We start from the raw sequence: 17,246 nt of genomic DNA on the forward strand, positions 1-17,246 counted from the left end.
TTAAGTTATTTACGTGATTGAAGTTAAAGGATCTACATTTGTAACAGCAAATAATGCAACAATGCAACAGCATTAACAAAGCAAAATGTTTTAAAATATTTGTACACATATGTACGTGTGCATACATCATCATCTGTAAAATATATATAAGCAAATATACACACAGGCACACTTGGAAAAAATAAAATCTCTATATTAGATACTTAATCTGTAATTTAAAACAATGCAAGGAACTACCAGGATTTACTTCTGCCTCATTTACTTCATTACTACTGCCTCAGCTATTGCACTGACTGGAGGATGAAGGCTGTGCAATGAGTGAGGCTGCCATTTCTTTTTGTGCTCAGTAATTCAGAGTGACAGGACCCTGAGAGACCACTGCAGAGTTGCTGGATACAGATTTTCTACATCAGACAGTTAACTTATACTTAAAACTATATATTCCATGTACTATACTTCCACATTGAACACTCCAAATCATTTACATAAAAACTTAGCCTCTTATTTCACTTTCATTCCTCACTAGAAGTCTTTCTCTGGTGATTAACCCAAAGTTTTTTGGCTGCATGTGCATGAATTATGGTCATTCCCGTTATGCTTTCAAAAACTTCTGCTGTAGCCTCATCAATCTTCTCTTTAGAGAGAACGAGATTCTCATTTGAGGAGAATCTAACTCTAGAAAGAGAAGGCCCAGAGGTGTTGAAGCTGGTGGGAGTTCACATTAACAACCTCATCAATCTGAGGTGACTCATACTCCAATTATATTGTGCAATCCCTAAGAGAACAGGGCTCCTTACATATATGGCTGTAGCCAGTCACACTGACTACTTCAGCGCTGCCATACCCTCACAATCATTGTTTAGAAAATAAATTATTCTTAGAATTAGTAGCCTGCCCAACATGCTTTGGATGGTTCATACTATTATCCAAATGTATTAAAGATGCAAGATACTCACACCACCATTTGCCTTAAAATCCGTTCCCATATGACTAGAATTTTCCCCTACATCCATTCAGAGGTGATTAAATATATTGTGCTTTGTGACTTACGTTGGCCACTTCTTGCAATACAGAATTAATTAGCAAAGCCTTTGTTTTCATAACAATTAATAAACAAGCTTAACACAGACAGGCTGGCAGAAAAATGTCATCTGTATTGTCAAATGTGCTTGTTTCCCCTCAGAAAAGTGTTTCAAATTTAGTTCATAAATTAAATCACCTTGTACATTTTTGTGATTGATAATTTACATGATGAGTGAACATAGAGCTTTTGATGCTGATGTTTTATAATGTTCATAAAAAGTATTGTAAACTCTTTACCAAAGAGCCTCCTTGATTTACAAATATCATCCTATTTCACAGTACGTTAAGTTTTATTACACCATTTCTCCCCCTTCGCTGTATTCCCATTCCCTTTATTAAAGCTAAATTTAGAATAGGAAACAACCATTTCTTTAAACTCAGAGATATCCCTTTATAAAGATATGGCCCAACCATGAGTTGGAGTCCTACCCACAGTACTGCATATATACCAAGTGTGATTCAAGTGTACATATTGATTTTTTAACATTAAAAAGGGGCCCATAAAATAGAGTAATAAGCAAGACTGAAAAAAATGTCTGCAGACTAGGATGCCTTCAGAAGAACAAAAATCATTGATTTAAAATGATAACAATATTCAGCTGTGGAGTCTAGTCATAAACAATAAACATTTTCTGACATTATATCTAAGGCTGTTTTAATTATCCAAGAGTCAAAATTTTCTCCAATAGAACGGCCCCATATTATTAAGGACAGAAATAATCATTTCATCTTGAACATTAGATGTAAATGCTATCTTTGGAAAACTCATACTACTGAACAACAGCAAGAGCATGAACAAAAAAAGGATCACAGAATCACAGAATTGTCTAGGTTGGAAGAGACCTCAAGATCATCGAGTCCAACCTCTGACCAAACACTAACAAGTCCCCCACTAAACCACATCGCTAAGTTCAACATCTAAACGTCTTTTAAAGACCTCCAGGGATGGTGAAGCTATTTAAGCTAAGAAGCAAATATTACTATAGGTGTGGCAAAAAACACATTAACGTTACACCAGGGAACCCATCACCTCGTTCTTTAACTTGCAGTTGAATACAGATTTTTGGAGATGTTGCAAATATGAAAAAAAAAAAAAAAAAAAGGAAAAAAAAAAAAAGATACCACTAAAAAAGCACAATGACAAGGTCAAGCACAATGACAAGGTCATTCACAAAAGCAGAAACAATACAGGAATCCTGTCTACCAGTTCTCATCTCATCTATCTTCTGAGGAAGAGTTCTACTTCTCTCTCTCCTTTTTTTTTTTTTTTTTTTTGGTAAGAATTGCTTAGGAATCATTATGGCATGAAATGGAAGACAAACAGTCCTTCAGAGTAGAGAACAAGCCTCCTGAATATTTCATTAAAAGAGAGGATTTTAAAAATACTGTGAAAGATTGTAAAGACTGGCAAGCAATACCTTCTGCCTGTCTGTAGCTGTTGTAATAGCCTAGACAAAATATAGGAATGAAAAGAAAACCTTGAATGCAAGGAAAGGTTGGAAAGCTCATGTATTTATGAGAGCCAGAAGGGAGCACTATCAAGTCTGAGTGAAAACAGCCTGTATGAAGAAGCATGCTGTCAAGGTGAAATCAAAGGGCTAGTATGCAAGACAGAAGAGCTACACAGGGGACATGATTGGTCACTTGGCAATTAAGGTGCTAAGGAAGTTCATGTACTAACAATTACATTTGGATTGATAAAGCATTCTTAGTGCATCCACACGTACCTGTATCTTTTGTCCTTCATCCCCAATAAATACCTGAGCATAGTGGATGAGCTTCTGAACTGTGCTATTCCTGAAACAGGCATTACTAATAGCTAACACATCCAACAATTTAGATTATGACTACGACAAGGCAGCAAGTTATTGGAAAAATCAGGTTCAAAATATTTGCATAAGACAGCAAGAGATAAGAGATTTTAACATCAAATACAATTTTCTGTTCAGAAGACATTGGAGATATGTAGAAATTCAACACAGTTATCACCATGAAAATTACACACATATCAATTCTGGTGACCCCCCCTCCCCAAAAAAAAAAAAAAAAAGTCTCTCTAAATGATCATGTTTCCTCTAAGCAGAACAGAAAAGGCAACATCTATTTCATGATAAGATGGGACGACGCAACACTTTTCTTCATGAGTTTTAATTAGTTAGAAACTGAACATTTCAGTAAACTTCAAACCACAACTTCAAGTCTGGAACTAGGTCTACAGCACAACACATTTCTTCAAGTATACCTTTCAGTTGAAATGAGACATACATTTTAAGGGCAAGGAAAAATATCAAATTACACTGTGAAGGAAAGCAGTTACTGACTCACAAGGGTGACTTTTCAGCGGAACTAACTCAATTCCATCAGCAGAATATATTCATGAGCAATTAATGATTTTCAAAGTAGAAATTTCAGAAGGGATTATCCTTTTGTTCTCTGGCGCTTTAGTCCTTGCAGAATACTAGTCACACTTTTAAACTGAGAACACTTTTTGGCAGGTGGTTTATTATTTTTTACTCTAGGGCTGTAGGAAGCAAATGACCTCTGTGAGGAAGGCAGGCAGGCAGGGTTCATTTCTGTTGTTTACCAGCAATACAGACACAAATGTGAGGGTAGAAAGGAGGTGGAGTACAGGAAGTGGATCGACTTCTTGGCATTGTAGGAATATCTCCCTTTACTGAAAAACAGCTGTCATTATATTGTTTTTCTATTAGCCATTTAATGTATGAACCCTTTCAACAAAGAGACAAGATCTATATACTGTGGATGAGAAGGGGAAAAGGACCAAGTAGCAACAACAAGGAAAGCAATTGGTAGGAAAAAAATTTGGATGACAGAAGGAAGTAGTGGATTACAAGTGAAACACATTTGAAAGTAAGATCCTAACCACTTACTTTCTGAAGGATAAAATAAGGAGTTACAGTTATGCACTTACGCGGAAAACAGATTTATAAACTTTAACCAAGTTAGATGACCTGATTTGTAAGATGAAAAATCTTTTTGTGGCTACTGATAGGTAGTATCATAAAGACACTCCATCCTCATTCTATGCTTTAGACACACCTGAACATGTGACAAAAAGAAAAAAGAAGCAAGCTTTAGGGTTGACAAGGATAAAACTAAAGAACTGAAAGAGGAAAAATTAAGTTTTCAACATATGCCAGAATCAAAAAATTTCCTCTAAGAAACTAGTTAAAACAACAAGCAGCAAGCTGAAGGAAAACACAGTATCTATAAGACTTCTAGACAAGCTATTTTGACACTTCTTTCTCAGTGTCGAGTGCTGAATTTGTGGTAAAGTATCACCTGTACTGCTAAATCACCAGAAGACTGAAAAGTGTGCTGCATCTTCTCATCAGTAGTGAGTGTGAATTCTGACAACTTAAATACCAGTCTTCATGCCAGAAGCTACTTTTTTCAAACAGAGCCACAACTACTTTTTGTCCATGTTTTTCTACTCAGAAATTATGTCACAATTTGCAGGATGGCACATTAAAATCTTTCTTACATCCTTTTAAGTGAATTTTACAGGGAAATGAATGAAGACAGTTCCATTTAAAAACAGATGTTGTGATACAACTTCAAGTATATCACAACAAATACACAGTGAGCCCTTATTGTGTAATTACAGGGAACTCACTTTGCCATAGTGGGTTAACAGCTCTGCGCTAAGAATAGAAGAAACCATTTGATCACCAGTCAGCAAACATCAAATTCCACTCTGTTACCAACATGCAGAAATCAATAACACCTCTAACTGTAGCATATTTTCTACAAAGGCCCCAGAGTTGTGTTAAATGCACCAGGGGAGGGGACATGCTTCCCTGAGTAGACAAACTCCAATTGTTAACTAACTTCTAGAAGTGCCTGTCTATAGCTTACAGCTATTTGTTTCATTTCTTCCTTTTTTCCCCTTTATCATTTTTGCCCCTATAACAGAACCATACCTTAATAGAAAATACTCTCTATGTATACAAAGTTCAGGCCTTTAAACAAATCACCTATCTTCTTTTTTTGACAGACTAAATGTCCTGGTTCTGGCTGTGACAGAGTTAATTTTCTTCCAAGGAGCTGGCATGGTGCTGTGTTTTGGATCTAGGATGAAAATAATGGTGATAATATGTTGATGTTTTACTTGTCACAGAGCAGTGCTTACACAGAACCAAGGCCTTTTCAGCCTTTCCTGTTAGCTGCCAGGAGATGGCAGGGGATGTACCAGGAGCTGGGAGGGGACAGGACCAGGACAGCTGGCGCAAAGGGATATTCCATGCCATACGGTGTCTGCAGAACAATAAAACTGGGGGACTGACTACGGTGGGGTTGCTGCTTGGCGCCTGTCTGAGCATCAGTCAGCAGTTGGTGAGCAATTGCATTGCGCATCACTTGCTTTCCATATTCTTTTATCATTGTTATTATTATTAGTTAATATTCTTTTCCTGCCCTATTAATCTGTCTTTATCTCAACCCACAAGTTTTTTCCTTTTTTTCCAATTCTCTCCCCAAATCCACTGTGGTAGGGGGGGAAGTGAGTGAACAGTTGTGTGGTGCTTAGCTGCCTGCTAGGTTAATCTACAACACTACATTAACTGAGTCCCAATGGTACCTTTACACAGACTTCACCTCCAACCTCCAGTATTAACTCTTTTCCATTCCCCTTCCAAATTCTCAACTTTTCCTTAGAAACACTGAAACTTAAAAACATGGACACAAAAGTTGTGCACGGCTCCCATCAATTTTGTACAGATAGTTGAAATGACCTCTTCACATCCTTTCATACACTAAAGTGAAACATTAATCTTCTTAACAATGCTGTCTTAAAATGCTTTTTCACAAGGATTAGCAGATAACTTTCAAAGTCAGTGTTTTCTATGATATTACTCCCTATTATGTAGATACGTCCAGCATATGGCTGAATCAAAACATGCTTTATTTACAATAGATGCAGCTTCTCCAGAGGTCTGAATCACTCTTTAGGACTGATCTAACTCATCATCATTGCCATTCAGCCAATTCCTTGCAGCAGTTGCAGCTTTTCTGATGAGAAAAATACCTAGTTCAGTATCACTGATGAAAATAGTCAACAGAGTGAAACCCCATGAAACCAAACTGAAAGCCCTTCAGTTTAATGTTTCCTTATGGTGACTATGTTTTGTTCATCAGCTACAATTTCTTAATTAAATTAGCTTTCAGTTGTTGTTTTGTTTTTTTTTTTGTTTTTATAAGCACTGTAAATTATCTCTTAAATAATAATAGGAACAATGTAACATTTTGCGTAATAGCCTTCAGAATGGCTAACACCAGCTGCTTCACAGAAAGTATTAAGTAACCACAAAAATTAGTTATGCATCAACTTGCTTCTACTCCAACACTTTCAGTGGCTAACTTACCCAAGTATTACAAATGTATAAGCTTTAATAGTGCATCTATAAACAATTCATGTTATATATTATATCACTCTTTGGGTTTTGTTTTTTTTTTTTATATTGCCACAATCAGTCCCTATGATGTTTTATATCACTGTGTCAAAAAAAATATATCATTTGATCTATTTTGAATTTCCTATAGCTTTGTTCCATTTAAACTTTGATATACCAGGTTCCAATTGTACTTTACTTCCAGAAGAGTTTTGATCAAAAGTTGGTATTTCCCAAAATGTCTAACATAATATCCAACAAAATTAATTCATTTGGCTCTTCAGCAAGATATACGAATGTCTTAACAATACATTGAATCCATTTTCTACCCTATTGTCCATTTTTGCATATGCTCAGAATATTTTGTTATTTATCCATGGTTAGCTATGGACTAGTTATGGACCACTTAGACTCGCTCTTAGCTCTACTGACTGTTTTTGTGCATACACTGCCTGCTGTATTTTATGATAATTTTTATTAGTCTCTGTAGAATTGGTCTTTCCAAATATCCAAGGATATTTGGCTCCAGCAATTTTGTCATTCAGCCATTACAAGCTGTCTATCCTTCTTTTTTCTGCATCTACAAAACAATAGCCATCAATCATGTGCCCCAGCTGTGTAGAAATTAATTATGCATGTGCATATTATAATATATGCATGTATTATGTCTGCACACATATGCATACCCTGACTTAAAAAGAAAATCTTAATTGTCCTTATCGCCCCCCACCCCAAAAAAAAAGGTGAGTTTAATTCCAAGTTGATTTTTTTTTCCTTAGAATAAAATTTAAAAACTGAGTAAACCTTCTGCAAAGGAAATGTAAAACAGTAGAAGTTACACTTGAGCGTGTTTTGTATCTTTAGAGTTAACAAAATTATTATTTTTTATATCTGTTGCATTACAATTATATTATTAGGCTGCTACCTTCCTCTAACATTAGCATTTAGAGAGGGGCAGATAATTCTGTGTACACATGTATTCTACATTAAGTGATGGGTTGACTCTGGCCAGCAGCTAAGCACCACACAGAATCACACACAGAATCACAGAATTTCTAGGTTGGAAGAGACCTCAAGATCATCGAGTCCAACCTCTAACCTAACACTAACAGTCCCCACTAAACCATATCCCTAAGCTCTATATCTAAACAGCTGCTTGCTAACACTCTCTCATCCTCCAGCAGGTTCTCAGAGAGAACACAGAGATCAGAAGCAAGAAAACTCATGGGCCAATCTAATAACTGATTAAGAAGGGAAGGGAAGAAGAAAGAAAAAAAAAAAGATCAAATGATGCAAAGGCAATCACTCTACATCTCCCAGAAGTAGACTGATGTACAGCCAACCCCCCCGCCCCCCCCAAGAAAAAACTCCCCTCAGTTTTTATTGATGAGATTGACACTCTGCAGCATGGGACATGGACAAGCCTCTGGTCCAAGCTGTGTGCCCTTCCAGCTTTTTGCCCACCCTTTGCCTACTTGCTACAGGGAGGTGGGCAGAGTGGGAAAAAGAGAAAACCTTGGCATAGCAAGCACTGCTCAGCAATAGCTAAAACATTGGTGTATTATCAACACCGTTTTAGTCACAAATTCAAACCAAAGCAACATACCAGCTGGTATGAAGACAATTAACTCCATCCCAGCCAGATCCAGGACAACAAGTCACTGTAAAACATGAGTAGAAAGTATCGAAGGTCTAAATTCAGTGACTTGCTATTTTGTTTTACTGAACTGATGTCTCTTGCCTCTTTTTGGCATTACCATCAGCCTAAATCATGCATTGATTTTATTCATTTTCTCTGCTTGTTTAAGAGGGGACACGCACACTGGTCCAGTGCACCACCTTTTCTGGGAGACAAAAGACAGTGTTTGGGTTTCTATGCAAACATGTCTTCTCAAGGGCACAATACCATCAAAGGATACCTAACACCCCTGACTTGTGCTTTGTCAATGGACCTCTCTAATGTGAATTCTTTCACAAATCAAATAGCAGCATTCTGTGATCTTCCCAATACTCCAGCTGTTTGCTCCGGGGAGGTTGAAAATTCATTTAACTACAGGTTTGACTGCCTTTGAATTTGCTTTCAAAGACAAAATTATACAGGTCAAGCTATTGCCCATGGAGTATTCTAGTTAACTTTGACAATGATGGATACCTTTCATGACCATTTCCCAGATTCCTTATGCGTACACTTCACAACTGTCCTTAATGATGAATGACAGTCATCTGCATTGAATGACAATTTTCTACCATTCTCATCACCACAAAAATGGCGTTATCATCACATTTTCTTACTATAATTTATCAGACTAAAACATATAGAGCCTCTGATTACTAGATTTTTTTTTAATCAATGTAACAAATAATAACAATAATAACAATAATAACAATAATAACAATAATAATAATAATAACAATAATAATAATAATAATAATAATAATAATAAACTAAGCTATGTGTTTTGAAATGTGGATGATAAGAGATACCAAGTTGTTAAGTACAATATACTCTGTTTTTCATTACTTTAGGAACAGTAAAATCTTATTCTTAATAAAAATGCATTGTGGAGAAGACTGTTTTGATTTGAAATAGGTTTGGATATCCCAGCGGAGCCTTGAATAAATGCACAACCGATTGTTAATTATAAAATAAAGGGCTAGTTAAAGCTATATTTTAAACAGAAGTCTACTTCTGACCACTCACAGGTGTGGATACGTTATGTACTTAGTGAGGGTTTTTTTGCTGTATAGTTATATCTTTACTGCTTTGATAGGAACTGAAATAGCCCAGCTAAAAGACCCTCTCAAAAAGTTATCCAAACAGATTTGCACTTTGTGCAAGGACTCAGCTTAGGCCACACTTCTTGGCACTGATTATTCATTACTGGCAGATGCAATGGAATTTATTAGAAAAAAAATAATACAAGTTTGAGTCAAAATTATTATTCCCATTACTGCAACAATTAAGGTCATTCATAGACCAGGATTCATTGTGCCCCTGTTCTAGAAAAACAGAACTAAAAGCAGTACATATAGAATAAAATGTTGTACTTCTAACCCAAGAAGTCTATAATCTAAGTGTGTCATCAAATACAAAGAGAGTATCATACTTAACTATAGAGGCATAAGAATGCAAAGAACAATGAGAAAACATCAGTCAGCTTGCACGAGCAACACTAGCAAACTTGAGGCTGGCATTTTGCAAGGCATTACATTATTGATTTCTTAGAAGAGTTTAGTTTTTAAGAACAAGCTTCCTAAGGTTTTCACAAATGTTAATAAGGAGCTCTTCCTGGGCTTGCAGGGCGGGAAAGTAAAAAGCATAAAGGAGTTTGTTGCTTTTTTAAACAAATGAACAAGGGAACCTGAAATAACATTTCACTGAAGAGGACAAATCATCTACCATGGGGGGCAACGGATCTTTTATTTCATTATTATTTTTTGAACATGGAAGGAAATTAATAATACCTTTTTAGTAAATCACAGGTTATATATCTGTGGTATATTTCAGAAATATCTATCCGTTAAGAGTAAGAATTAAAGAGGGTAACTAGTTGCCAGGGACTAGTAGGAAGGAATATGTTAATGCTGATTCAGTAAGAGAAACTTTCTGTGCATGTATATGCATTTTAGAAGGATGGGAAGACAACTGCGAATTGATAAAGAGATGAATCAAAAAAAGGTATATAAAAACCTACTACCCAAGGACAATCACTTAACGTGTTCAAAAAAAGAATTACCAGATGGTAGTAGACAGCATTCTACATATGCTTTTACATGACTCAACTTTGAGATCTTTGTGCAGGTTTATCTTTGGATTTGTGATCTTTATGAATCTGCCTGACTCAGAAGGTACCTAATTTCCTACTTACAGGCAGATTCAGCACCTTTTGCATTGTCCAGGTGTGCTGTCTGTGGAGCAAATGGTATCTTCTCCGAGTCCTGCAGTAGCTTCAGAAATACCTTTCATGGAATAGAAAATAAATAAATAAATAAATAAATAAAATGAATTAATTAAAAAAAATAATATATTAGATTCCATTTTCTGTAAACTAGCTTTTGTTAAACTACATGCTGAGTGATCCATGTAGTCAGACAGTAGTAGTGGCTGTTTTAGCCACTCTGCTGGAGTATGACTATAAAATTATTCAAACTCTCCAGAAGAGGTATCCTGAGAATAAGGGGAAAGGAATAAATACCAATAGATGCAGAAACACCTACGCAAAGCACTGTTGTCCCAATCACCATCTATCTGCAAAGACTTTTCAGCAGACTGGCAGCCCTTATTTGACATTTTATTCTCCTAAGCTGTGGCATGTGCTCAGTTACTGCAGTTTTTACCAAGTGTATAATTACAGCTCCAAGCCTCTTCTGATACAGTAGCTAGAAATTTGTGGGCACAACTGCAACTGCTACTACTGTTCTAGTTGTACCAGTACAACTAGATTTAATGTACAAAATCCTGCTGAACTGAGAATCCATAGTGGTCTAGGAACTATCCATAGATTTCTAGAAGCAGTCAGGCAATCTCACCATCTCCATTGCCACACAACAACTCATAAAGGTTCTCTAACACTGAATATGAAAAGTAGGTAAATTAATCCATTTTAATAGCAAAACCACTAGCATGTATACTCCAAGATGGAAGACCTGTTGATCTGTTGATGTAATGAAGATCCTGTTACCTAAAATCCCTGTGGGAAACACTGGAAATATTTATTCTTTTTAATAAAAATAATAATCTAAAAATCCACACTAGATTAAAGTAATAAGGGTTCAATCTTCCTAAGTGGGGGGTAGATACACATCAGAAAGAAGCTAATGATAATATTAAAATAAACAGATCACACCAACTTTACAATAATGAGATCTATTTACATGGTATACAGTCTTTGCTTAATAGATTTGTGTTACACCCACTACTGTGTGATTAATTCTGTTTCGCAGTTCTAATCATAAAGTCCTTTGAATTTCATATAAGTGAATTTCATTTCTCAGTCTCTCAGCCTTCACAAAGGCTGGAGTCGTTTTCATAGTGACTTAGCTATTAATACCCACCCCACTTCTTGTAAGCTGAAATGAAAAATAAAATTAAAAATTTCTTAACTTCACCTGAATTGCAATTTAAACAGTGACCTGGGAACTTCAGATTAATAAATAAATAAATAAATAAATAAATGAAAGAAAATACAGCTACTGTGATCATCTCTAATTGAACAGCAAAATTGAAGCCAAGTTTTATTTTCTCTCGATGAAAGCCTTGTCTTCTGTGTTTGGGTTGAGCTGCAGGACTCTGATTATAACTACACTAAAACTTTTCTAAAGCATTAAAGAATCATTTACTTATTTCCACAAAAGAACCTGATACCAGCTAGAACAATAAATAAACAAACAAACAAATAAATAAATAAATAATAATAAAAAAAAAAATTCTCGTTTCTAAGGAGCTCATACTGTAGACAATAAAACAAGGTCAATTTGAAGTACTTTATTGTTGTGGAAAGATATTTCTTGATTTGCTAAGGTCTGAATGTTACATAAACCTTATTTTGCTTAGTCAATATAATTGCCTTTTAATAGCAATTATTGATTGCATTTGTTACCTGCCAACGTTCAGGAAATGCTTTTGGCCATTAGAAACTGTAAGGCTAGAAGAAACTAAATTCCTACTGACATGGATCTATAAAACCCTGGAGGGATATCCTGACAGCCCAAAGCCATGTTCTAATTTGTTGCTTTGGGCCTGCTTGCCAATGGCTCCTCTGCACACCAATTCTGTCAAGTGAACCAAGGCAAACTGAACAGGCTAAAACCACAAAGGAAATGCTCCTGTCCTGCTAGGATAATGTGTGCACTATAGGTTGTTGCCTGCACATACTCAGTTCAGCATCAAAATTCCTTCTGGGATTACAGACATATCTTTTCTTCTTTAATCATGTTACATAAGTTGAAGAGAAGACATAATGAAACCTTAAAAAAAAAAAAAAAAAAAAAACAACCTTTTGCTAATACATACTTCTGTCCACTGATATTTTAGCAACACTTCTGAAACCTCTTATCCTACAAATCCTGTGTGTATTCTAGCTGTTTTAGGGTGGGAAAGTGTTAATTGATTGCTGTCAATTTATTTTCAAAAAGCACCTGCAAAAACAGTAGTCAAAATTGTGAAGGGTAACAGATGAAGTAACATAGAAGACACATGAAAGTCTCTGAAATGTAAGCAACACATGGAATGAAGCAGTGTTTAACATTTTTGCAGGTGCTTGTATTAGATCTTTGCACTAAGGCATGCAGACTCCTATGAACACACCCATGAGCAGACAACAGTACTACACGTACATTGTTTTATACTTCAACCATGAGTAACAACCAAATACCCAAATCTGGAGGGGGAAAAAAATCATATTTCATTTAAGGAATGTTTACATATCATAAAATTCATCATGCATGAATTTTGTTCAGTAATTGAGCAGTACCAGGGCAAGTATTGCTGGCAAGTCTCTAAGCTTTAGGCCTACATCTGTAATCCATATTTTACCTTAAATAAATTCCCTTTGAAGGAGCCAGTTTTCCTCTTAATATGTTTTCTATACATTTTTATTTTTTAAATTTTCTTCCATGCAGACCTTGCCTTACATAGCCTTCTGCAGCTACAGTAGTGCTTCCTTAATTGAACTGATGCAGAAGCAGTCTTAGAGCTATTCGCTATGGATGACCATTGACCTCAGTCAATGGTTGATTGTTGACCTCAGTCATCTGCTAAACAGGAACACTTCTGTCTGTGTACACAGACACTTGACACAGTCCAAGCAACAGAAAGCCTGTACTTTCCATGAGAGGGCTTGAAATAGGAGGAGAGTGGCATGGCTCACTGCCAGCCACTGCCCCTGTGGACAGGCTGCATGCCTGATGCTGAAGGACCACCTCAGCTATTTTGGGGGATTGGGGCATTGCTGGCTGTTGATAAGGACCACCCTACTTGCAAGCAGCAGTACCACCCAGGCTGCTACTTTCAAACCACCAGGTTGGGAGCAGGTATAGAAAGTGCATTTCCCCCGAGGAAAAAGGTCTGGACAGGTGGCAATACTACAGCAAATCAGATTGATATATTTGTGCCATTATTAGATATTGTTACAGGCCTCTCAACAAAACTGAATCTCATTAGAAGATGTGTTAATGATTAGTGTTTCAAGGCCAAAATGTTTCAAGGACTTGGCCTTTCTTGGGAAAACTTTGGGGCAAATTGACTGAAGGAAGTTAATTTAAAGAAATATTCCAGTAATAGGTATTTCAACACATCTGATTTTGTGAAGATGCTTCAATGCTTTAGTTCTCCTCCCAGTGCTAAGCAAGAAAGCAGCAAATTTTGAAGTCTCCAGAACTGCCAGAAAGTGAAATACCGTCCTCAGAAGAGCTGTCATTATATACTCAGTATAATTAACCACCCTCCCATTCTCCTCTTTGTTCTGCTATCTTTGGATTACAAGCTTTATAAAATATAAAAACATAAAGAGTTTGGCAGAAAAAAAAATAAAATGTAAAATGAAGCAAGTATAATATTAGTTAGATTCAAAGATGCTGGGAACTTATTTGGTTAGAACTTCAAAATTTCTTTGAAGCATGAATGGCAGCCTGGCTTCCCTTGAAAGCTAAGATTTTAGGCAGTAGAAGTATTCCTCAGACTGAAAAAGAATAACGGTGAGTGTATGAGAGAATGAAAAGAGAGGATAAAATAAAAATTAGAACACATTTCTTCCTTTAAAGTCAGAGTTCTTTGTTTCCAGATCGAATTGTTTGAATAGACTAAATAGTACTATTATGTGCTATCCATTTAGTTGCCAATGCAAAGAGGCTTTTGATAAGAAAATGGAGAATGGAGGTTGTAACAACTAATGATGAGATGCAGAGATGACAGAAATCACCCCAAATTAATGCATTAAGTCTTCAAGCTGAAGAATGATACATCAATATCTAATACCATCTTTAAGGCTTTTTTTTTTTTAAAAAAAAAAAAAAAAACAAAAAAAAAACTCCCCTGCAGAAAACAAGTGAAAGCAAGCTCTCAGTTGAATAACAGATGCAGCACACTGAGGAAGCCTCCATTTTTCCTGTGACAACTTCACATTTACTTTACAGATACAAATTCTGGAGAGTCTTATGATAGCCCATAGGAATATAATCAAAAAAAGGTTCTCAACACATACATTACTTTCAAATCTATAAAGGTTGGTAGTGAATATTATTCTTACTTATAGCACGTTAATCACCCTATATGATTTGAAAGAAAATAACAGGGTCTTGCAAGGCAAGCTGTCTGAGGAGAGCTTTTGACTTGCCTCATTTAATTGTAGAGAAGGTAAATCATTCACTTTGAAAGAGTGTGTAATATTTAATAAATGTGTATAATATTTCTGTTTTTCCCCCCTCCCATAGCCATAGCAAACGCTTGCCACAGTAGCTTACATGCTGTGGTCATGTATGACAGAATTGCCAATGAGACACCTTTTTTTTTTTCTTTATAACTTTTTTTTTTCTTAATAACTCAGTTGTATAGAGAGCTTAACTTCAAAAAAAAATCACATATGTGCTGGTAAAGCATTATTTGGTCTGCAGTTTAAAAACAAATCTGGAAAAACAGGTCCTTTATGTTTGTACAGACTCCTGGTAACATATGTAGTATATCAACATAGTCCTAAAGACATCTCCCAGTGGACTGGTTCAGGGTACAGTAGCTCCACTTGGTGGTGAATTTGTTCGATGAATTTCTTGAACAATTGATATTTAAGTTTACTTACATTATTGGAATTCTATTTAAATTTATCCCTATAGATTATGTAAGATTAGTAATTCTAAACTTGCAACAACAAACACAGAACTGCTGATACTTCCAAATACATGACCCTATTAATTCCCATATGTATAGCACACACAGCAAAAATACAATGCATAATTAATATCTGACAGGCCTTCAAGAGCCTCATCTTCATAAAACTGAGAAAGAAAATCATTTTCTCTGGGGGGGACTCTGTTGTTCCAGCTGATCTGTTTAGTGTGTATGTATACATGTAAAGTATATATCTGTGTAGATACGTATACACACTATATACACTAATACATATACATATATATTATTATATATATTAGTATGCATATATAAGTAAGTAGGCACACCTCTCTCTCCATATGAACACAAAACATTTTTTTTAGAGATTTCTAGCACAGTTTTGCAAAGTCCTAAGCTTTATAATTCAGACAAATTTTGAGTAAATTATTTTTTTTCCTCTCCCAAGAGCTAATTGCATTGAACCTCCAAACTTGCAAGTTCACAGTTCATTCCACTGCTAAACATTGAGGACAACATTGTCTCTGATTAGGTCAATGACACATCAAATTTTCCATTCTTAAACGCAGAAACAAACTTTTAAGTGTTACACAGATCCTTGGGGGTCACATCAGAGTCTTAGAATAAGTCATTGTAGTGGAGTGACTTAACAGCAGTAAGTTAACAGCATAAATATTAAGTATTTGATGTTTGTTTCATGTGTTTTTTGTTGTGTTTTTTTTTTTTTTGGGGGGGGGGAATGTTTTTGTTTTGGTTTGTATTAACATGTTTCTCACAAGAAATTGTTGTGAAATTTGAAAGGTACAATAAAGACTAGCTGGAAGCAAATACGAGATTCTCTAACAAGAAAATGTCATTAAACATAAAAACTGCAAATACCTCTTCCAATGTTGTGTCAGAAACACCATAGCCAGTCACATGTAGATGATGAAGGCTTTGATCTAAAGCCTGAAAAAGACCTTTAAAAGAGGTCTTATCTGTCCTTTTTGGAATCACATAGGTCAGCTCAGTCCCACTGTTCTCTTTCAAGAAGGCTTCTGGGATGTGGGTCTGTACCAAAGATGTGACCCGAACAATGTGCATAGGATCCTGGATTTCAAACACAGAAGGCTGAAGAAAAAAGGTGGGGGGGGGGGGGAGTTAGCAGAAGTGGACTTGAATTCATACAGGAAATTCTCCACTGATGAAACTACATCTAACCTGGGACACAGAGACAAGTTCCCAGGAATAAGAACAGTACAATTTTAGCTAAATCCTTAAACTCATTTTCAGAGATGTCCCCTTAAATGCATCATTTTCAGAGATGTACTTTTTTAAAAAAAAAAAAAAAAAAAAAAAGTAAAATAATAGCAATAAACAACAAGAAAGCTGATAAAAACGTGTTTTGCTGGCTCTGTAATAATCTCTATCACATACTACTTCCAGGCAGGGAAGAATATGCACAGAATTCCCTTGGAATATAACCAGCTATTTAGCAGGCTCTATTAAATTCTGCACATTATATTTTTAGTATACCTTTTTTATGAGCGTTAGACTGTGTCCCTGGCCATATGTTTCTCTTAGATAAGAGGGAGAACCGCAGCACCTCAGCTGGCCCTGCTGCAGGATGGCAATGCGATCGCTGAGCACTTCCGCCTCATCAAGATGGTGAGTGGTAAAGATCAGTGTGCAACCTGAATCAAAAAGATTTGTACATATCCACAAAACTTGGCCTCCACAGAAATAAACTTGGCTTTCAGGAAGGTCCTTTAACCTTAATGGAATGTGTTTCAGGTCCCTTCAAAACATAATTGCATGACACAAACAAAACCTTTATTCAAGATTTAGACACACCGTGTTAAATTCAGGTCTAAACATGCTTTGCCTGGTATTACATGTAACGGTTTAATATTTCCTACTTTAAGTTCAAGATA

General features: G+C 35.9%; 1 protein-coding gene across 11 annotated transcripts in view; it reads right to left on the reverse strand.

Moving 5' to 3' along the window:
- Positions 1 to 17,246, reverse strand: part of ABCA13 (ATP binding cassette subfamily A member 13) — a 189,818-nt gene that overhangs the window by 86,279 nt on the left and 86,293 nt on the right. For all 11 annotated transcript variants that reach the window (XR_011807700.1, XM_072034942.1, XM_072034941.1 and 8 more), the window contains exons 39-41: positions 16,849 to 17,006; positions 16,213 to 16,443; positions 10,364 to 10,454 (exon numbers count right to left, since the gene is read on the reverse strand). Coding sequence is in view for 10 of the 11 variants with exons in the window: in XM_072034942.1 (XP_071891043.1) it covers positions 10,364 to 10,454; positions 16,213 to 16,443; positions 16,849 to 17,006 (480 nt within the window). In the remaining variant the exon portion in view is untranslated. The remainder of the gene's footprint in view (positions 1 to 10,363; positions 10,455 to 16,212; positions 16,444 to 16,848; positions 17,007 to 17,246) is intronic.

Source organism: Anas platyrhynchos, chromosome 2 (genome assembly GCF_047663525.1).
Source record: "Anas platyrhynchos isolate ZD024472 breed Pekin duck chromosome 2, IASCAAS_PekinDuck_T2T, whole genome shotgun sequence".
Classification (NCBI taxonomy): Eukaryota; Metazoa; Chordata; class Aves; order Anseriformes; family Anatidae; genus Anas; species Anas platyrhynchos.